Source organism: Camelus bactrianus, chromosome 16, assembly GCF_048773025.1.
Source record: "Camelus bactrianus isolate YW-2024 breed Bactrian camel chromosome 16, ASM4877302v1, whole genome shotgun sequence".
Lineage (NCBI taxonomy): Eukaryota > Metazoa > Chordata > Mammalia > Artiodactyla > Camelidae > Camelus > Camelus bactrianus.
In genome coordinates this window covers 14,909,412-14,932,588 of record NC_133554.1, presented here as the reverse complement: position 1 = coordinate 14,932,588, position 23,177 = coordinate 14,909,412, and the positions used below count along the sequence as shown (strand labels likewise).

General features: G+C 45.2%; 1 protein-coding gene across 7 annotated transcripts in view; it reads left to right on the top strand.

Moving 5' to 3' along the window:
• Positions 1 to 23,177, top strand: part of YPEL2 (yippee like 2) — a 77,011-nt gene that overhangs the window by 1,856 nt on the left and 51,978 nt on the right. For 5 of the 7 annotated variants that reach the window (XM_074342708.1, XM_074342707.1, XM_074342706.1 and 2 more), the window contains exon 2: positions 18,207 to 18,520. In XM_074342708.1, coding sequence (XP_074198809.1) covers positions 18,404 to 18,520 — 117 coding nt within the window. In that variant the 5' untranslated portion in view covers positions 18,207 to 18,403. Of the gene's footprint in view, positions 1 to 9,037; positions 9,132 to 14,660; positions 14,680 to 18,206; positions 18,521 to 23,177 lie in introns of those variants that run through there. The other 2 variants (XM_045513754.2, XM_045513753.2) reach the window with 2 other exon arrangements.

Genomic DNA, 23,177 nt, shown 5'->3' with positions numbered 1-23,177 from the left:
AGGATTTGATAACAGATTCTGGGATCTGTCTTGAACTAAAATCCAGAAGCTTGGAGTTAGGGGTAGAAAATGGAAAATAAATGCCATGCACAAGAATATTGTTTTCCTTTTTCCCTCTAGGAGAGTGGTTTCCAAACTTTGAGTGGGATCCACAGTGTGGAATACATTTTACATCACTGCACAGAGGTCCACAACTGTATAAGTTCTAGGAAAAACAGTTGCCCTTACTACCTGCAATGTGTTCTATTTATGTTTTTCCTACCTAATTAAAAAAAAAATAAATCAACTACTGGTCATGACTCATTAATTTGATTTCTTGACCAAACAGGTCATGACCTGCAGTTTAAGAAACATTGCTCTAGAGCAGAGGTCCTCAAACTTAAATGTGCATAAAGATGACCTGGGTAGTGTTTAAAAATGAAGTTTGTGGGTTCAATCTGGAGATATTTATTCTCAGCAGGGCACATTTTTAATAAGTGGGCCATGAGGTTTGAGACAGGTGGTTGATAAGAAACCCTGATCTAGTGGAAACTGGGGAGAATGAACAATGACAGGCATTACTTAAGATATGAAATATACTGAACCTTAGTCAGATATGTGACCCACACAGTCTGTGCAAACCCAGGATCCCTCAACTAGCCCAGGCTTTGAAAAGTCTAAGGATATAGTGTTATTTGCCTTCAGCTGCCATGAAGCCTTGGCCTCAAGAGACAGCACCCCCCCCCCCAAATCCCTTCCCACAGCACCCTGCCCAGCCCATTTGAAGGCTGGTGTTCTGCTGTTCAGTACCACTGTTTCTAGGTGTGTGGGGTTGGGGGTGTGAGCAGTGCTGATGAGCTTGCTGTATTATTCACAGATTATGTGAATTTTTACTGCTTTAATGACTTTAATGGTTTTGAATTGGCAACGCAGTCATTGCACCTGGGACATTAACAGTTGGTCAGCAGGAAAGGTTGATTTTATTTAATATCTAGGTATTCCAGGCTGTGTAATCTAGGGGAAGGGCAAGCTGGTGATTTTATTTTTGTTTGGGGAGGCAGGGAATGGGGGAACCAGGGGCTTGTCTGTCAGCAGTTCTTAATAAGAAGAGGCACAAGTTTTCCCACCTCAATGCCTACCTGCCTCAGCCCTGGTTCTTCCTCTGTGACATCTCCGCTCCTGTGTGCAGGTGGCTCTTGTTAATCATACCATTTCTGAGGCTGTTACCGGTCTCTTCTTTCAAGCATAAACATACACACACCTGATACATCCACATGTTGGATGCTTCCCCCTTATTGTGTCCAAACATGTTGGTAAAGAAATTTTCTTCAACTTCTCAAAGCTGCAGTTTAGCTTCAAAAAGAACTCTAAATTATCCAAATTCAAATTCAACTATAATCCTCCCTGTCAAGTGTATGTCTTGTATGGGTACACTAACTATAGGAATGTTGAAATTAACCTCAATAATGTTCAGTCTGGTCAAGCAACTCACATTTAGAATGTTTAGTTTTGAGCTCATGGAATAAAGAAAGCAACAAAAGGATGGCAAAGGATAGGATATCCCAGGATAGGAAAAGCAGAGGAAGAGACAGTCAGGTGGGATTCAAATGGAGGACTGGATCAGTTTCCCTTGTAAATGATCTTGGCATTTCCCTAGGGTCTGTCAACCAAACTATCAGTTGCTCTGACAATTAATTGCCTTCCCTTAGTATGAAGGGGTATAAAGCTCTAGAAAAGGAAGCATCTCTTTGAATTTTAGCCTTCAAAGATGGAAAGCCGGGGCCTGCAAGCTAAAGATATTCTGTTAAGAGCTGGTAGTTTTCAGTGATATTATCCCTAACAAAAGGTGGTAACATACTTGCATCTCTGGAGTTGTGAATGTGGCCCCTGAGGTGGCGGTGGGGTTTAAAGTAAATAGGGGGAAAAAAAAGTAAATAGGATTATGCCACTCCTTGTTTAAAACTTTCCAATGGCTTCCCATCAGAAATAATCTAGCCCCTTTCCCTGTAGGCATTGCACTGACGCCCTCTCCCACCTTCTCCCACTTCATCTCCTACCAGTCCTCACCTGGTCTACTCTGCTTCAGTTGGCTCCAACTTCACCAGCCTTCCTGAGGTTTCCAAAGCAGGTCAAGTTTGCTTTTGTCATCTGGCCTTTCGACTGAAAAACAACGTACAACCTAAAAGTTGAGAATTATGTTGTATTCAGTAGACTTTCTGAGGACTTCAAGCCCGGAAGCAGCCTCTCAGAGAGCTCTGAGGGACTGCTCCAAAGGGGTGAGGGAGGAGCCAGAATATATAGGAGTTTTGCAACAAAAAACAGGTGTTCGAAACACCAGAAGATTACTGTTCACTGAGGAAAACCAATCATCTCAAGTTAATGAATTTAGCACTTTTCTGTGTGTGGGAAGATGCTGCAGTCCAGGCTCACTGATATCCTTCCTTGTAAATATGCACCTTAGCTGTCTAGGACCAGTATCCTCTTTCCCATCCTGAGTTCCCTCAGGGGTGGGCTGTAGTGTCTTGATGGTTACCACATCCTTTGTTTACTGATATGGCAGGCAACATTTTTCATTCACAGGCTTTTCCACTGGTAGTCCCTGGTCACAGAACTCCTTTTCTCCAAGTTTTTGCATGATTGGCTTCTCACTTGGGTCTCAGAGAGCCCCTCCCTGACCTGTTATCTAGAACAGCCCACCCCTCCCTGCCCCTCAGTCTCTCTTAATCCCCTGTATTATTTTTTTCAAAGTACTTTAATACCATCTGCAAATGCATTGTCTACTTGATGGCTAGATTGGAAGCTTGAGAGTCTTGCTCAGTGCTTGGCAGTGAGTAGCACTGGATATACATCTAGTTGTTGGTGGAATGAATGGATGATAGACCAAGAGAGCCAAGGTTTTGAGTCTTTTAAGAGTAGGAGTAATACTTACCTTCAAGAGGAGGAAAAGAAATCTCTCTCTTCTGGGTATTCCTGCTCCCCTGGAATTACTGTCTTTTGGGATTTTTGCTTTGCACAATACTTTTCATACTTTTATTCTTTTCACAGGTTGCCAAAGCCTCTAAACTCCCCATTGTTATTTTGTTGTTGTTAATAACTCTTGTCTCCCCCACTAGCCTTATTCCAGGCCTCACTATTCTGACAAGCATTTCTACCGGTAATCACGTTTCATTAATATGAGGAGGCACTGTAAGGAGGGCTAAGATCCTGGGCTTTGGAGTCAGAACGATCTGAATAGTTAGGTCTGTGACTTCGCACAATTTGCTAAAATTCTCTGAATCTCTGTTCCTTATTTGTAAAATGAGACTATTAATAGTTATTATCACACGAGATTTTTGGAAGGATTAAATGAGAGAATGCTCAGGAAACCAGGCACAGAGCCTCACACATAAGCACTTGGTATTAGCCATTAGTGTTGTTATTAATACTAATAATGAGAGTTCCCCCCAACCCCTGGCAGGAATTCCCAATCCATTGATTTGGGAGTGGGCAGTAAGAGGGAAGACTACCAAATCCTAAATTAGTCTAAGTAAATGAAGACAAAAATGTCACTTAGATTTATCAGAACTGGAATGGAATTTAGAAGTCATCTAATTGCAAACTGCGGTCCAACTCTTAATAAACACCCACATGGAAGAAGTAATATTTATAGACATTTTTAGAAGGACATGTTATCTACCTGGTCTTAGTTTTATCCTTGAACTAAGCTGGGCCAACTGCAAGCAGCTTGCTTGGGCCATGTTAGCTCAGCCCCTCCAAAATTGTTTTCATTGAGACCATCTCCGGTGTCCTGCCCTTTGCTTTACGGAGGGTCACTGTCCAAAATAGCTTTTCTATAACTTGCTGCTATGTTTCTTATAAGGCTTTATATTGTTGAAGACTTCAATACAACTTCACTTAATGTCCCTGTTAATTGGAGAAATTTTCTTTCAGAGCCAAGTACCAGGAAAAGCTTTCCATCTCCCAAGAAACTGGCATGATTTTTCTTTGTGGACAATTGAATATAACTGATCATGTTTCTTTTCATGCTCTGGCTGCTGGGAAGCACAGATGGAAATTTGTGGCTTGATTTTAGTAACTGTGAGGCCCTGCATCCCTTTTTTTTTTTTTTTTCCTGGCATTAACCTTGTAATTCTTATTTTCTCTGATTTCAAGTTAATAATTTGCAACTTTCTATTCATTAGTTATATGCTGGATTGGGTATTAAAATCCATTTTAGGTGTTACACTTTAGAGATACTAACACTGAGGCTCAAACAGGAAAAAAGGACTTGCTTAAGACACAGAACTAATCAGAGCAAAGCACAGAGTATAAACCATACCTTTTGTTTCTCAGGCCCAGGGCTCTTCCTACTCCTGTACGTTCTGGAAGAGTACCAACTCCTGACTAAAACCCTAAGTAACTCATAATGTCTCAATACTAGGCAAAGCCTACCTTCTCTCTCTGATGGGGTGAAGGAGCATCTGCCAATGAGCTGTTACCTTGCCACCCACATTCCTGTTTCCTGGCTGTGTCAGCAGCGCTGTGCTCCCCCGTGGCCTTGAGAATGTAGTATGTCCAGACTTAGTGGGTTTTATGTGAAACTAGATTGCCAGCTCAGAATGAAATTAGCCTCTAGTGCCTGGAGTTCCCTTGTCTGTTTTCTTTTTTTCAGTGGAGGTACTGGGGATTGAACCCAGGACCTCGTGCATGGGAAGCATGCACTCTACCACGGAGCTGTAACTTCCCCCCCTTGTCTATTTCTTGCCATGAAAGGAAGGCTTGATATCTAGATGACAGATGGGTGCCACAGAAGCTCAAACAGTGTCTTCTGGGTGTGAACAGTGGTTGAGTTTGGTTGAACTGAAGAAAGTGGCTTTATTCTCTCTGATAAGAAATTTAGTTATAGAAAATATTGACCTGCCTAATGAGTTGTTTTGTTTTCCCATGGTGTTCTGGTTGGGAGTACCTGGGGCAAGAGAGCATAGGCTTGGAACATAGCCTGCCTGAGTCAGGAAATTTTTGATTCCTATTTTGAGAGCGAAGAGGAACCTCTGGCCTGGGGCTGAAACTCAACCTTGGTTTTGTTTTATTTTCCTGGGTAATAATCATTCAACAGATAGGAAGACCTTTGGGAGACAAAGTTATCATATGGCCCCTGCCCGTAAGAGTCTGTCCTCAAATAGGAGTGATTAAGGCATATGTGTCAATAACCAGAGTACAAGGTAGAGAGTTTAAACACATTACAGACATAGAGAAAGAAGGGTGGGCATTTTGGAGATGGGGCTGGAAAGAATACAAGAGGGTTGAAACATGCAGAAACACGCCAGGGGAAACTGTGCAAAGGCACCGAGGTATATATGAAAGGTAACGTATGTGGAATGCTCAGGAGGCATGTGAGATGCAGGAAGGAGATACTGCTTGGGCTACCATTGCTACAGTTTAGAGTAACTCCATCGAACTGGACTGTGACTTACATCACAGTCGAACTCCGGGGGGTGAAGACCTGTGAACAATGGCCAGCTGACGTAGATAAGAGGCACCCTCAGAGGTGAGACTGCCCCTCAGGATTCTCAAACCTTGTTGCCGTAAGAATTCCTAGCCCAACCAAAGGCCTATAAAATCAGAATTTTCAGGATGGGGAATTTAGTAAAAGCAAGCAAATAATAATACCACCACCACCACCCCCTTTACCCTCACCCAAGTCTCCCTGGTTTTTCTAATGTCGTCTACACCCTCACATGTTGAGGTAGTTGATGTCACTGGCAGAAACCAACTGCTAAACATCCTTGACCTTTGGCCTCCTTTCCCTTACGTTCTATTTTTGCCTCTTCCTTTTCTTCTTTTGTTTGTATGTTCCTGTGTGCCATCCATTATATTTGCCTCCCCTTTATCTCTTCTTTTACCACTTTGGTCTTTGTTTGTTGGGGGTCCCTACCTAAATTGACCCACCACCAAACGGACCTAAAGTTAAAAATGAAATTCTCTTTCAGTGTTTGCTGTGTTAATAGTATAAACATGAGTATTATGTAAATATAATTAGATAGGGCTTTTGGTTAGTTTTGTGTACATGATTCTTAATTTGTTTCCTTTAGGATTTGAGGGAAAAAAATTGTGTCCCCTCACGTGACTGCAGCCTTAAAGGGAAATATCCCATTAGCAGGAAGAGATGACAAGAACTGAAAATAAGCTTTTTCTTGTGCCTAATCTGTTGTCCCACCTTCTGGCTCAGGTTATTCCTGTCCCTCATTTGTTCTCTCAGTTTTTTCTAATTAAAAGTGGATGCATTGAGCCAACCCCAGGAGTCTGAAGATATTTTCAGAGAACTGGACATCTCTGCTTTGCATTAGGATTAATTGACTTAGACTCTCCCTCCAGGAGATATTCTGCCTGTTGTACTAAGAGGCTCAGGAATCAAGGATGCCCATCTTCAGACCCCTCTCTGTTGCCTGGGTTGAAGGATCCAGTAGGGCAAGTTGGGAAAGTTGCCCAGGGTTCAAATCCTGGTTCTGGTACCTTCTAGTGGAGTGACCTTGGACAAACTGTTCAACTTCTCTTGAGCTTTTTCCTCATCTTTCAAATTGGGGTAATCCTAACAGTGCCTGCCTCCCTGGGTTGTTTGTTGTGAGGATTAATTGCGATAACGCATGTCAAGTACACCGGCCCCTCATGGGCCCATAATAAGAAATAAATTGTAGATTCCTGGAGGCTTACTGACAGTTGCTGTAAGGCCTCAGATGACTCTTCCCTACCTCCTCCCCTCATTTCCCACTTTCCTTCAGCCAATACTTTCTGAGCAGTTAGTGCCAGCCAGGCTTCAGGCTAGCTGTGAGGGGTGATTAACCAGACGTGGTCTCTGGACGTGGTCAGGAATGGCTCAATCTAGTGGGAAAACTGACCCATAAACCACAAGCTTCAAGGAGGTTTCTTAAACTGTATGAACAGGCTGCACTGGCCACGTGCACGGCTCCCCTTGATGTGCAAGGCCTGAGCGGAAAAAGAGGCCGTCATTCTCACTAAAATCTATCTGCCGTTCCCATAACAGGAGAAATCCAGAAATTTGCTCTAGAATCAGGCTCTCTCTCCCACCCTATTCCTTTTCCTCTCCTACAATTCAGTGAATGGTAACACTCAATGACGATTTAATTCTTAGGACAGAATCCATCCATCTTTGGGCTGGTGATGGCTAGGACTTTGGACATTAAGGTATCCTTTTGAAAGTGCCTCTGCCCTTTTTTTCTCCTGAGTTTTAAGTTCAGTATCCAAATTCCAATTGTGAACAGGCAGGGAGCCCAGCCACAGATGTCAGGGTCTAGAGTTTTGGATTTATTTGAATTGGGAGATTAAAGTGAGAAAGCCAAAGGCATGCTGACAGCTGAACAATAGAATCGTATTGGCAGATTTGAGATGGATGGTTTGTAACTAATTGGGTCCCCAGCTGTGCCCTGGGGGAGCAGCAGTTAAAGAGAAATCAAGGTCACACAGTGCCCAGAGTCCAAAAGACATTCATTTTCTTTTTCAAAAGACTTTTCATTTATTCAGTAAATAATATTGGATATCTGCGTGTGTGAGACACAGATAACAATCAAATAATCACCTCAATAAAAGTAAAATTACAACTGTGAAAAGTGCTGTGCATATGAAATCAGGAACCTGACTTAGTGGGGATTGGAGAAGTCTAAGGGGAAGTTTCCAAGACTGGCCATATCTCTTACTCGGCTTTCCAGGACTTTGTTTTCTTGCTAGATCTTTTAAATGGCTGTTTTACATTACAGTTCAAGTGTAGCACTGTCTGGGGACAGAGAAATGGACCCTATCCCTCACTGGGTCCCAGATCTCGGGAAGAATGTATTCACATTGTTCTAGCTAGGGTCATCATCTCTGAGTATGGCAGAGATAATGTGAAGGACTGACACTGAGGGTGGCAGCCTCTGTGGGCTGGAGGAAAGGGCAGTGGAGCAGAGGCCGGGTGGAGGGACCCCCTTTTCTTGGCCTGAACTAAACCTGACACTGCATTTTCTTTGGCTCAGTCTTGCCTAGAGCAGCAGCTCAGACTGGGAGAAAGAATGTTTCTGAGTGGGAGGTTTGAGGGTTTCTCTAGGGGTTTCTCCGGAAGCCAGTGCCAGCCCTGGGAGTGTCCCCTGGGACGCTGCCCTAGGGGGCACACAGATACGGCAGGAAGGGCCAGGAGAGGCAGAATGGGTAAAACCATCAGAGGTTCTTGTGGTGTGGCCCATCAGAGACATGGTGCCACAGTCCTGAGTTTCAGACTCCATCTGCCAGCCCAAGTGAGTTGGCATCGTAAGAGTTTGCTGGCTTTTGAACTTTGCGGAGCATTCATGGTGAGTCCTATGTAATGCCCAGAGTTTAGTATTTTAACTGTATTAAATAGTGGCAGAGTCAGGAGACTCAAAAATAGCTTTACAGGGCAGCACAGTGCCAGTGATGGTCACTCATTTTACTCAGTTATCAAGAATTTCCAATGTGCTGGACACTAGGAGTCCTGGGAAAACCAGAGGGGTGTAAAGACTGGACTTCTGACTGCAGGGAGTCCCCAGTCTGGGAGACACATGACAATGGTGTGACGAGAAGTTTTTTGCATGCTGGAAGGCGGCCCCCAGCTCTGTTTAGGGTCTTATTTGAGCTGGGTAGCAAGGGATGAGCAGGCATTTTACTGGGCAGAGAAGACAGGTTAAGGCTCTGCAGGAGGCTGAAACAACTTGAGAAAAGGTAGTAAACAGGCTTGGTCTGCTGGGGAAACAGGTTTGGAGTGGGGTGGGAAGGTGATGAGAAGATAAGGAGAATCGGGTCTAGGTTCTTGGTGCCACCTAACGGGTTGGACCTTGTCCTGTAGGCTGCTAGGAAGCCACTGGCGGTTTTGAAACATGAGAGAGATGTGATCAGATTGTGCTATATAAATAGAATTCTAGAATGGGCTGGAGAGGTAAGAGCTGAGTCAGGGAGACTAGTTTAGGGAGCTGTCACGGTCGTTCAGGATGAGAGAGGATGGGGCTCCCACAGTGCTGCTGGCTGTGACTGAGGGTGGCAGTGGGGAGGGTGGATTGTAAAGGTACAACCATCTAGGGGGCAGATAGTGTATGACACAGGAGGGAGAGAGAATAAAGGGCGTTTCCTGCTTGGTGACTGGGTCTTCAGGAGGAAGGAGCAGAATTCAGGTAAAAGAAATAGGAGCCGGGGGAAGGGGAACCACAGTACTGGCTTTGGAAGAGTTCAGTTTGAAGTGCCTTCCTAGGAGCCAGGTAGGGCACTTTTGAGAAAGGGATTCTGGGTTCAGGAGCTGGAGACAGAGGTTCAGAAGACTTGGGTGTGGATGATAGTTCCCCAGGGGACCAGGCAGTCAGGCACATGGTGGAATCACATCCAAGGAGGAGGAGGATGGAAGAAGAGCAGTCAGGGAGACAGGCTCAGTCAGGGAGACAGAAGAACCCTCAGAGGCAAGATGAGGCCCATAAGGGAGAGTTTCGGGGAAAAGCAGCCCACGAGAGGGCTGAATGCAGCACCAGGGCCAAATAGTGTTAGCATTCAAAAGTATTAGTGTTTGGACTTGGCATGTTGGAGGCTGCCCTTATTTTCTGTTACTCAAAAGCGTGGTTGTGATAAATGATATTCATGGAGCATTGCCAGAAGGCTCTGTAGCTCTTCCATTCCTCTGGAGAGTCCATATCACTGGATCCAGCTAGACCATCAGAAAGCCATGTTCTTGGGCTGCCCTGGTTTGACCCCGTGTAGAATCCGTTTTACTGAGTTGTGCTTTGGTGTTTATTATACAGTCTGTTTTCATGGAGGGAACTGTAAGAAAGTCTTACTGGAGGGCTACATTGTAGGAACTGTTGATGTGTGCTGAGGCTCACTGGCTGGTTCTTGTCTCCTACGACCACCCATAGGAGACATGTTTCTTAGAAAATCTATATCCTGAGTAACCAAGATGCTCTTATTTCACAGGAAATATAAATCTTACAACTTCTGATATTTTCTTGGTTACTGGGGAGCTCAAAGCCAAATTTATAATTGAAATTCAGTAAATATTTAGCAATTTGACAGCATGCATTTCTGTGTCCTCTCCTTTTGTTCTTTTATTCCTCCTACCCTAATTAATCTATTTTGGTAGTATTGTATTGTTTATTTATTTTTTTGTAAGCCACCTTAAATCCTTTTTTCGATCCAGGAGTTGTATAAGAAAAAGAAGGAAGCCATTGATGAGCTTTAACCAAGTATCCTTGGTAATGAATCTTCAGACAGGTTATTTTTGGTTGAAATTGTGGAATCAACCCAAAGTAAGATCTGATCACTCCATAGCCAGCTAGCAACAGCTACTTCTGTGTAATATCTAGTAAATTACATGCAAGTTTCAGGATGTTCAAGGGGAAGTGCCCCTTCTCTATGCAGATGTTCTGACAGATTTAAGCTTCACGTGGGGTCCTCCCAGGCAGAGTGCTGAACTAAGAGCCATGTTTAAATATATTGCTTTGCTAACAGATGTTGCAAAGCACTGCTTCAGCAGCCATCTCTGAGTGGACTCTGTGAGACTGGCACGTTCTGTGACCTCGCTGAAATCAAGGTCTCAACAGAACGAAGGTTGGCTGATGGGTACTTTGCTCTGGGGCAGGGTTTGGCTGGCAGAGCCATCATTTTACAACATGAAATCAGGACTTTAAGAGCTGAAGGAATCCTAGAGATCATGTAGGATTATCACCTGACAGAGAATCCCCCTGAAATCAAGGCTAGGCCCTGTATCCAGGCTGAAGATGAATGGTGGGTTTTTTTGTTTTTGTTTTTGGTAATTCTCACAATGTTTCAAACTTTTTCATTGTTATATTTGTTATGGTGCGATGTTATCAGTGGTCTTTATTATTTCTTTTCCCTTTTTTAAAAAAAATTATTTGCTTTTTCAAGCTTTGTTTTTTGGTGGGGGGAGGTAATTACGTTTATCTGTTTTTGGCTTTGTTTTGTTTTGTTTTTTTAATGGAGGTACTGGGGATTGAACCCAGGACTTCGTACATGCTAAGCATGCGCTCTACCACTGAGCTATCCCCTCCCTGGTTTTGTTTGTGAAAGACAGTGGTTTCTGGAGTATTCAAACTGGTTTTTATTATCAACTGGAAGGATTTGAAGTACCACCTGGGCCCAGTGCTATAAAATGGTTAACTATGAAATGATGGCATTGATTTTCCTGTGTGTCTTGCAGTCAGCTCCGCGGCAGTTTTAATAGGGGCGTTTCAGTAAAGTTCTCAATGGTGGCCCCATCCTGGGATTAGTAGAGCCAGTGTGGACCGCAAAGGTAACTTCCACTGTCCTGAGTGATGGAGTGGTCTATTGTCCGGAATGATACTGCAGTAGTGTCAGATCCCCAGCTAAACCACAAAAACCTACTTATATCACTGTATACCTTTAAGTGGATTAATTTGGGTCTAACCCTCTAACCACCATGAGTCAACCGGGCAGACCAGAGCATTGCTCGTTTAGGTCTTGTGAGTACGAACAGTCCCTGTGCTTTTTCTCCCGCGCTGGTAAGGATGATCATGGCAAATCACGGTTATTGAGGACTAAGCCCGTGCAGGCGGTGAATGCTACACTTGCATTGTCTCACTTGATGTTTTTGTCTCTGCCACGAGGTAGGCGCTGTTATTCCCTTTCAGTTTGCCCAGTGGTGGTGCAGCTAGTGAGAAGACCCAAGGCGGAATCCAAGTCCATCTGTCTCTAATCCTGTCCTCGTCTCCAGTGGATGACACCACCACCCACTTCTCTTATTTGGCAGCCAGGGAAACTGGGTCTCTCTGCTCCCTGGTCTGGGTTTAGGATTCTGGTGAGATTAGGATTGGGGATAGAGAACGATCCTCCTGGGATAGAGACTTTCCACCGCCATAGTACCTCTTTTTTCTGTCTCCAGTCTCAGAAATGGCTGACGTGTCCCCTTCCCACTGCCACCTATTTGTTGCATCCAACCTGGGCTTCTCTCTTTCCCTCTAGAACAGACTGTTCAGCCAGGCTCCTGTCCTTAAAGCCAGCATAAAGTCCTCTTCGGGCTTTCTAAGAGTTTCTACAATAAATAAGAGACAGAAAAACTGGAAAATGGTTAAGCTATACCCCCAACAGCTATATATATAAAACACATTATATTATTATATTTGACCTAGACCCTGTAAATGTGAAAAATGGGCATGGATGACAATGACAGGCTTTTTTTTTTCTTGAGTGAAGGTAGATTTATTCAGAAAGACACATTGAAAGGCAAGAGAAAGACCACGAGGTGTGGGGGTTTGGTGCTCAGATTAAAAGTAGGTACACACTCCATAGACAGAATGTGGGCCGTCTCCAAAGGGAGAGAGAGGGGCTGACAGGCCTTTGATTAATGTTAAAAAATCTTCTATAGCCCAGAAGAACTATAGTTCTGGCATCTCAGCACAGGATCTGAGTAGAGGCTGTCGGGGATGAACAGGGTTCCATGGTGCCCGGAGCCCCACTTTGCATCTTGCCTCGGTATTGGCAGGAGGAAGGGCGGGGCCTCGGTCATGTCTGCTGCCCACTAGTCAGCAGCCCAGTGGGAAGCAGGGGGAATTCGGTTCAGCAGTGGCCCCTACTGTATGCTCCATGCTGCCGAGTTCAGGAGGTACAGAAATGACTAAAATGTGGCCTCTTCTCTTGGCTCTTACTTCTAGCAGAGGATACAAAGGCAAAAAAGGATAATATCCATTTCAATAGAGTAAATATTAAGATGGAGGTGAGCACAGAGGAGGGGCAAATAAGTCCAATGCTGAGGGGACATTTGAGCTGAGTCTTAAGAGACAAGTTAAGGGCCTGGTGAGGAGACATGGGAAGGGTGTGTCAGATCGAGGGAATGACATCAACAAAACCACAAAAGGGTGAAATGCAGGTGTGGTGTATTAGGAGGAACTGCAAAGTTTGGTTGCCATTACTGAGCACTTAGGAGACTGTTCCTGACACATGGTAGACCCTTAAATGTCAGTTCAAAAAATGGAGTGTAGAGTAGAAGGTGGTAGAGATGAATCTGAAGCCGTTCGTGGGTGTCAGTGGTAGATGGTTGCCAGCAGTAATACGTACTTGGAATTTGTATATTTGCTACACACCATGCTGAGTACTTAATATATATTAGCTTAGCTAATTCTCACAAGAGCCTTATGAGGTCAATATTAGGGTTCCTAGTTTTTGATGTGGAGAGCAAGGTCCAGAGAGGTTAAGTAAACTGTCCAAGGTCACACAGCTAGGAAATGATAGAATTGAGATTTGAAACTCTCAAGTCTGGTTCCGTTACCCATCTTTTTTTTTTTTTTTAAATGAAGCTATAATTAACATACAGTATTATATTAATTTCCAATGTACCACACAGTGATTTAATATTTTATACATTATGAAATGATCATTACCCATTATCATCTGTCACCATGCAAAGTTAATGCAGTATTGTTGACTATATTCCCTCTGTGTACATTTCATCCCCATGACTTATTTTATAGCTGGAAGTTTGTACCTCATCTATTTCGTTTGTCCCCCTACTCCTCTTCCCTCTGGCAACCACCAGTTTGTTCTCTGTATCTATAACTCTATTTCTGTTTTATTACATTTGTTTATTTGCTCTGTTTTGTTTTTTCAGACACAAGTGAAATCAAATGGTATTTGTTTTTCTCTGTCTGACTCATTTTACCTTGAGTAATCCCCTCTAGGTCCAACCTGGCAACTGGCAATATTTCATTCATTTCTATGGCTGAGTAATATTCCACTGAATTTAAATACCACATCATCTTTATCTATTCATCTATCGATGGGCACTTAGATTGCTTCCATACTTTGGCTAGTGTAAATAGTGCTTCAGTGAACATAGGCATCCGTAGATCTTTTTGAATTAGTGATTTTGTTTTCTTTAGATAAATACCCAGAACTCATCTGGTTAACTGTTGCCCTGTGTTACCTTTCTGAAGGACGTGAGAGAGATGATGTGGCCAAATCTGCTTTTTAAATACGTAACAGTGACTGCAATGTGGAGGGTGGATTTAGAGGAGAAAGGAGGCTCAGGGGCCTTCATTGGGCTGTGTGAATAAGACACTATATTCCTGGCAGTGCTTTGGGGCCTATGGGAGCATGGCCACTGGGGAAGCCACCTCTTAGAAGAACCTCAGTAGTGATGAGGGGAATACTCTGGTTCCCCCGGGGTCATCATCACCTCCTCTCACCATGAAAGGAGAATTCAAGGTTTAGAGAAATGTCATTCCAGTAGTTCCAGCTACAGTGCTTGAAGACAAGTTGGAGAGTCCTAAGGGAAGTGGCAGGCAAACTGTGTCTGTCTCTGAACTCCTGGGCCTCCTTTTTCTTTTTCCTCTCTTTCTAAGCAGCAGCATCGCCACCCCACCCCCACCCCAGTTCACTGACCACTGAAAATCATAATAGCTACAATTTTGGTGTGTTTTGTGTGCCAGCACCGTGTATGCAGTTACAACATCTCATTTAATCCTTGTAACCCTGTGTATGTTGGTATTATTAGAATTGGGGAAGCTGAGGATCAGAGCTGTTGAGTAACTTGCCAGAGTCGTTCAGCTAGAAAGGAGCAGAACTGGTTTTGTGATTCCAGAGCCCACTTCTTTTCCAGGCAGTCTCTGCCTACCCTCCTCCAAAACACCCCACAACAAAACAACAGTCCGGAGGCACACCTGGGGATAGTCTGCTTCTCTGGCTGAGGTGTCACATCGCCTGGTGAGTTCCATCTTCTCAGTTTCTGGAGCTCTGTGTGTGGCTGTTCTGCCTTGTCTTCCACATCGTTTATTCAGTTCCTTTATGACTTACCTGATGAATCCGTACCTCCTACCTCTCCATCCTGGTGACTCAGAAGGTTCTGTTTTGATTTCCACCTGCAGTTGTGACTCCTTATGGAAAAAACCAGTCTGCAAGGTGGGACAGCCAGGTTTGCTGTGTGCTCCCTATGCATTTGGCTCTCAGACTGGTGTATCTAAGGTCTTTGTTTTTAATCATAATATTTCACATCTTTTCTTTCCATGCTGATCAGCAGGAGCCAGCTGGGGGTGGTAGCAAATCTTCCTTTAATTTCCACTGTGATGGATTATTACTTCACTTAAAATGGTGTTTAGTTTGTACATGTGCCCTGAGGCTTTTAAATATTGAGCTCATTTGATTATTGTTGGGAATCAATTTGGACTCCACAGTATTTTCAACTCATGAAGCCCCACGGAGCCTGTGGCCCCATTAGCAGGTACCCAGAGTCCAAAAATTAAAATGTGAGTTCGGCAGCCCCATACTCTTAATTTCTTCCTTTAAAAAAAAAAAATCTATTTTTTCTTCCTTCCTAAAAACTGATTTCTTTCTAAAAGAAGTAGCTTTTAGCATTTTCCCTTAAAGAGGAAAGAAGATGGTAATAGGTGACTTTTTCGGTCCTCAGCTCTCATCTTTTTCTCTCACTCGGTCCATTCTCTTCTTTCTTCTCAGACACAAGGACTGCCTCTTGATCCTGCTTCCCCTTGCTTTCCACTTTCCCCCTCTCATTCCTTCTAGTTCGCCCTGCCCCAGTTGAACAAGTTGTGTGTTTCCAAAAGCCACTTTTCTTTCCTTTCTTCTCGGGGCACAAGGCACCTTTTGTGGGTGCCTTCACGTTCCTCTGGAAGAGCAGGAGGAGCAGAGTCTAGCAGCCAAGTCCAAGGCCTGTCTTCTCGACTCTTCGGGGCTCCCCTAGCAGCAGGCAGCCTGGGATGTTGCTCACGTGGCCCATTTTTCTCTCTTCAGGTTCTGCGGTGTGGTGTGCAATGGTTGTGTGTGCCTGGGTACGTGTTTGTGTGTGATGTACTCACGTTTCATGCAGAACGTGAATGCTGATTCTTCAGTAGGTAGCTTTGAATAAGTTGTGAGATTCAGATTTGAAGTTGAGCATAACCAGAAACCCCTGCCTGTGAACTTTTTTGGGGGGTTCCTACAGAAGAGAAGTGAGCGAAGAAATAATTCCGCTCTGGGGAAATGCATAATTTAGAAGCCGTCTGTGTGTGTAAGAAAACAGACTCTGTGGCCGCTCTGTAAACCCAGACTGGCAGCCAGGGCTCATTGTTTCCTTTTCTTCCCTCAGTGTTTGTATAAGGCGGACTGACAGGGCCGGTGCTCCCACTGCTCCCCGCTGGGCAGCTGAGGCTGTGGACTTCAGAAGCGGCTGGCCTGGGGCAAGCCTCCCACTCGCTTGCCCTGCCTCTGTCTTAACTTACCCCCTGACCTATCACCCCTTTCCTTCCTGGAAATGCTGTCCCTCCTGAGAGTGGAACAGGAGTATTGGAAAGTTCAAGGGTATTTCAGGAAACCCCTACTTTGCTCTTTCTACCACCTGGAACGCTTCAACACCCAACAGCATTGGTCTGCCCTGGGCTTTGGTTCTGAGCCCTCACCTTACCACTACGGGAGGACACCCAGGGTGAGACGAAGGGGCTCTCTGCTCCCTGGAGTCGTGGATCTCCCTCATCTCCTGTTATGGCCAGGTCTGACTCCGAGGTGGAGCTGGGGAGACTAATTCTCACCTCCACATTTTCCACATGTTACTGTAATGTTCAGTTTAATCTGATTTCACATCTTTAAAAGTAGTGGTGGAAGACTGAGCAAGGAAGACGTTATGTCTGGGCCCCTGTAGGTCTGAATCCCTTCAACAGGGTTGGACATCTCATGTGGAACTGGTCACCCTGGAGGTGGGGCTTGCTTGGCGTAGCTGCTCAAGGGACATGCAGGAGAAGAGCTAGTGACCACTGTTGTCCTTCAGTCTAGTGCTGGCCAGTGGTGTTGGCCACTCAGGAAGATACAGAGTCCCAGGGGTACAGTGGCCTTCAGTGGTGCTGTGTTGGGAAGGATGTCAGGGAGGAGGACAGCTTCCCTGTGAAAGATTTGGTTCCAGAGGTTTAGAGGAAAAAGAGGACTATGATTTGCGGACTTTGTCTAAACATCCAGATGGATCCCAGGCATAATCCAGCAAGAAAGATCTGATTTTGTTTGTCTTCCTCCCCCGTCTCTCTAAATAATTTTATCTTCAAAGCATGACACAGGCGTTAATTAACACTCTGGCTCTCCTGGGAGGTAGACAAGTGGGAACACCACCCCCGTTAGTGAAGCCCAGGGAATAGGTAGGTCCAGAAGCCTCAGGTATGTGAGCCTCAGTGAAGCAGAGTGGGTCTTAAACCTTGGAGTTTTGCCCTCAGACCTTTACTTGGACGTACCCTGGGAGCCACCCCACTTCTCAGTGTCCTTGTTTCTCATTAGAATAAAAGAGCTGAGGCTGTGGTAGGAGAAATGTTTGGTACTGTGGGATGAGTAATGGAAAGTTTGAGGGTTGAAGGGAAATTCTGGAAAGATTCACCATTATTGTGAATTTTAGATGCAGGAGTCTGATTATACCATGAATTTCATTCATTTACTTGCCTTCCCCTCCAAAAAGTATGTATATTGTATATATGTATATGTGTGTGTGTGTGTATATGTATGTATGTGTGTATATATATATATATGTGTGTGTGTGTGTGTGTGTGTATATATGTGTGTGTGTGTGTGTGTGTATATATATGTGTGTGTGTGTGTGTATATATATATATTATATACACACACACACACATACTGAGCATCTACTTCTGGGCAAGATATTGCAAAGAGAGTCACTTCTCCCAAAAAGACTGGCCAGCCATGAGGGACCCTGCTGGTTGAACTTGATCCTTTGTATCCCATGCTTATTAGTTCATAAGCAAAAGGTAGGATGGGGTTTGTTGCCTCTGTGGGTGGTGGTTTCAAGGGTGGGAGGACTCCTGGCATCTGTAAATGGATGAGAAATCCACCTGTGACGGTTGATGTAGTGAATCTCTAGAGAGTAAGCTTTTTCAGCCTATTGTCTTGCTTGACTCAGGAGAAGGGGCGCCTGAGGAGTCCTCTCCTTGGGGTTGCAGGTGGCATATCTGGCCTTTTCTAGGGCTTCCTGGGAATGGTATTCGTGTCAGTTTTCTGGTTGTTGGTAGGGTGACTGCTGAGAGCCCTGAGTTGATACTGAACCTCCAACTCTAGAACAGCAGCAATACTGAGATCTCCATTGGCTTCTTCGTATTCATTGGGCATCTTGGCACAGTGTAAGGACAGAGAAGGGGGTCGTTTTATCCTGTAAAAGCTGCCTTCTCTCTTGGGTGGCAGTTGGACTCTGCTTGGTTTGCCGGAAGCCCAGCTCCTTCAGCTCATGATATTCCCTTATCTTGGCACTGCAGGCTGCTGAGAACCAGCCCTCGACCTCTGCCTGAGGGTCCTTCCTCTGAAGACATCACCAGTGTGTGGAGCCTGCCGCACACCCACCCCTTGCCAAACCACGGCCTTTACCTGTGTCTTCCGGTGTTTCCCGTGCGACCCATCCTGTGGGAGTGCCTCGTGGGCCACCCCGGAGTTCAGCCCACGTTCAGCAGCGCCAATGGTGAAGATGACAAGATCCAAGACTTTCCAGGCATACCTGCCCTCGTGCCATCGGACCTACAGCTGCATTCACTGCAGAGCCCACTTGGCCAATCATGATGAACTCATTTCCAAGGTACATGTTCCCTGCAGGCCTTCCGTGCCTACCCATGGGGTGGGGCAAGGGCACTGCTGGCTCCTGGGTTTGCAGAGGTTGACACGCTCTCCCAGAGAGCCTGGGACCTTTGTACTCCGTCTTTTGTCCTGCGTGGTTGTCTCACTCAGCTGAGAAATAACTGAGTTGGAGGGAGGGTGTACTAGTTTAACGTGTAACTTTGGAATTTAGATGTCATCCCTGTTGGAGGCTGTGGGTGCTGGCAGCTTGCAGGCTGAGGAGTGATGGGAGCCTTTCCTTCCGCTTGCTTGGCCTGGGTTGGCAGGTGAATGCGATGTAGGGGGCTGCCTGCCTGGAAAGGGAGTTCTAAGAAAGGTAGGATCATGTAGTAGGGGTTATTCTCTTCAAGCCCCCAGAGAGGTTACCAGACAGTCAAATTACTAAAATGGGTGGCCTTTGGGAGGACCAAAAGTGGCTTGGTGAAGAGCTGACCCAGTGGCTTATGGGGACCTTTAGGGCTTCTACATGAGGTAACATGGCATGACATTTGTTCACAATCAGAAGAAAGAGTGGAATCCCATTTCCCTAAGGAGCCTTGGCAACTGCTTCCTGAAGTGGGGGTGGGGGTGTTAATAATAAATAAATAAATACACCTAATGCCTCAGTTGTGCAGTCCAAGAACTAGCGCCTTCCGGGAGCGTTCTCAGGGGGACCGCCTCCCTCCTGGCCCTAAGTTTCCAAGGGAGGAGAAACAGCTTTTACTTGGCTGCATGAAAAGGAGAAGGAACCCATGGGGGACTTTTCCCTTTAAAAAACACCCTGTTTCAGAATCTGGACTTCATGCCATTAAAGTAAAAAAAAAAAAAAAAAAAAAGAAGAAGAAACCTTTACGCAGACTCAGACTAAGTTAAAAAAAAAATTGGTGTTTTTATTCTGTTTACAAGAACTGCTAGAAATGGTGGCATTACTTTCCCTGCCTCTGCCTTGGAAGCCCCAGCCAGAGAGGGAGGAAGTTAGAGAAGAGCCCTGTCCAGCTGGCTGATTTGACAGGAAGTGGAGAAGGCTGCTGAAACAACCACGGCTGGGAGTGGGGTTCTCAAATCAGGGCCGCGGGTGAAGCTCCTCCTGCGAGGCCTCTTCCAGGGTCTAGGGTTACCGCAGAGCTTGAACCCTGGGGCCCTCAGAGTCCTGGCCTCTGGCCCACTTTCCCTTCTCTAGGTTTCTGCTAATTCCTCTCCTCTGTGCTATTTACATTCAGCCAGCCTCCAGCTTCCTTCTCTGTCAACTAACTCATCTTGTCTTGGATTTTTCTTGAATCTGTTGGGAACCCCTTGAGTCTGGAAGTTTGGATGTGGGAAAGGCTGTGTCAGTGAGGGGAGAGAGGAGTCAGTCCTCTTTGCTTTGGAAGGGGGCCCGCAAGCTTGGAGGGAAAATGTGAGCTGTCCTATTTCTGGAAATCTCCAGAGAAAGTGGAAGCCAACACATATATCTTTTTAGTATCAGGAAGAAGTGCTATGTATCATAAGAAATGGAGGTCACAATAAACTGTACTAAAGCACCTTCTGTGTACTAAAAACTGCCACTTAACCCTTTATAAATGTTACCTCACTTAACTGTCACAAGAAGCCTTAAGGTAGATGCTGTTAGTCAGATGTTGTATGGATGGAGAAGTTGAGACTCATACAAGTTGTCCAAGAACTCAAATCTGGAGTTCTCAAAGGAGAAAGGGCAGTTACCTCGAGGGTGTTGAAGAAAGATTTCTGGAAGAGGTGGCATTTGAGCTGGGCTTTGTCGATGGGCAGAAGTGAATATGTGGGGGTGGTAATGGCCTTCAAAGTTGATATCTTATCTCTTTGGCCTGGTACACGGGGCCTTGCATGATCTGGCAGAGCCTAGTTTTTGGAGTTAGGGCCCCTGCTGGTCCTTGCTTTATGTTCCAACTAAGCAGCATTCCCTGAATATGCAGATATGGGTATTTCAGGTCTCTGTGCCTCAGCCAAGAGCATCCCTTCTCCTTTACCTCCTTCCTCTCTCCCAAGAGCCCGCACACGTCCTTTTCCTCCTGGGACCTTGTCCTGCTAGCTTTGTATCTCTGGGTCAGAAGCTGACCCACAGCAAGAGCTCAGTAAATGAGCAAATGAACAGACGGGTGGATCCTGGGCCTTGGGAGAAGACAAGGGATGAGCCAAAAAGACCTTGTTGGCCTTGTTGGCCTCATGGTCTCCTTCCTGCCCCATTTGGGGCAGAAAAGCTCCTTCCCAAGTCCAGGCCAAAGTCAGCACAGGCTTCAGTTTCATTGGCTACAACCGGTGCACAGATGGGGTGCATTAGAGCTTGATGATTTAGAGAGTTGGGTTAAATGCCTGACTGTGGGGAAAGTGAGGGAACTGTGGTTGGCACTGCACAAAGATTCCTTTATTTCATTCCACAGCCACCCCCGGCATTAAATAATCTATAGATTCTTGTGCAGGTCCGCTTAACGGAAAGATCACGGCCCCCAGCCCCCTCCTTGGAAAATGGGCCTTTCTTTTCGTTTTGTTTCTCTCTTCCATTTAAGAAAGTTCAGGGAGAGAATGTTTCTCCTGTTCTCCCCTCTTGACATAATCTCCTATGCGGTTTCAGAATCCACCCAGTGGGAGTTAGGAGCTGGGAAGCAGCAAACTGGAGCAGCAGTGTAATTAAACAAGACTTTGTACTTCTAATAGAGCCTTTCGTCTGGAAGCTTGACATTCCATTGTTTGGGTGTTTTTTTTTTTTTTAAAGTCAGTCTCCCTTTATTATGGAGAAGGCGACACAAAGGTCCAGAGAACTAAAGGTATGTGGGGTATGTCGCTGGCGGAGAACTGGGAACAGAATCAGGACTTCAGGCTCCCTTCTGATCTGTGTGGCTAAACCAACATGGAAATGTGTAGTTATCAAGTTTTAAACAATTAGGTTCTGCATTGATATGGTGGTGGAAAGACTCCTGTATGGGCTTTCCGTCTTCCGAGCGTGGTCTAGATTCTTTGAGGCCTCGTTGCCTGGAATCAGCTGTCCAACCTGAGTCTCATTTTCTCACTGATGAAATGAGTAAAGTAACATTGGCTGGGTCTGATGGTTAAGACCTTGCCCTTCTAGTGCGCAAACTCTGTGCCTTTGCTGTAACAGTCCTAGGAGGCAGGCCTACCTTACTTGAGTGTAGGGGGAGTAGGTTTACCTCACTGGGTTGTTATGAGGCTGGGTGAGGTCACAGATGTGTGGATGGTTTGCAAATCACAAAGCTCTATGCAAAGATAAAATAGTTTCCTTTGCTTCTCTTGGCCTTGATGTCCAAAAAAAAAAAAAAAAAGGCAAGGAGGTAGGATGGAGGGGTTCATTACTGCCTGACACTAAGCAAATTTGGTTTAGCCAAGACAGTTTCACTTTAGAACCTGGGGCACAGGAGTTGGATTTAAAAGGATAAGGCAGTAGAAGAGCAGCAGAGTTTGTGTGTGTGTGTGTGTGTGTTGGCAGAAAGGTAACAGCATTTGCTCTGTAGGATGTGGGACGGGTTGGGGGGAGTGGGGGGGTTTGAATCGATGACAGAACTATCTAGGGAATGTGCTGAGGCCTCCTACAACTTCTTTCTTAGGGGGTGTTGTGGTCTAAATGCTGAAGTGTTTGCACGCAGAGGTATTTTGGGTTAGCACGAGGAATTGCTCACAGTTTCTCACTTAATGGTGCAAGGCCCAGTATAAAAATATGCTTTGGCTATAAAATAATAATAGTTTCAATTGGAGTGGTTAGTTGTCCCCAGTGAGAACCATCTAATGCTCATGTAAGTGGATACTGTCTATTATGGGAACCTGGATCTTCACAAAACTTTTCCATAGAAATTTTCTATCTGTAGTCCTTTCCTTGCCTCCTTCCTGCTAACCCTTCGATGGCACTGCAAGTAGGCCATTTAAGAGTGGTAAATTGTACACAGTAAATGTTGAAGCATGTTGCCAATAAAAAGAACCAATATTGTCAAAAAAAAAAAAAAAAGAGCGGTGAATCGGATTAATCTACCATGAACCCACTTTGGCTTCATTTCAAGACACAGGTTGCAGTAAGTGCACTGGATCCTTAGAGGGAAGGTGTCATAGGAGGCGGTAAAGTGGGCAGGTCAGTGACCAGCCTGAGGTGACACAGCCTCGGGGCCAGGCCGCGTCTCGGCCTCACTGTGTGTGAGGAGCTGGGCCTCCTTCTGAGGCTGCAGTCTAATTAGGAGGCAGGTCATTTTTGTTCCCTGCAGGGTTCCATTAGGCTTACAGTGGTGGCATTTTGGTTTTACCTTCTTGCCTAGATATTAGCTATAGCATTGCTTTGAGAAAAGTGGCAGGGAGGGATTTGCTCTGAAGCCTGAAGCCTTGTATTGACCTGGTGGCTTCTGAGAGGCCCGCTCTGCCTCAGGCTCCCAACTCTGCGTCTGAGCATGAGTGTTCTCCACCAGTGATGCCCAGCAAGACTTGTACCCCGAACACAATGACTTAGAGACTGTGGACCACTTGAGAATTTGTCAGGGATTTGTCTCTCTAATTCCCACCACCCACCAGTTTGTCTTTAATGTGCAATAAAGCTAACACTCCAGAATATTAATACAGTTATTTATGTCCTGAAAACTTAATGTAAAAATTAAATGCAGAAACAGAATTTCTAAAACATCTATTCATTTCTT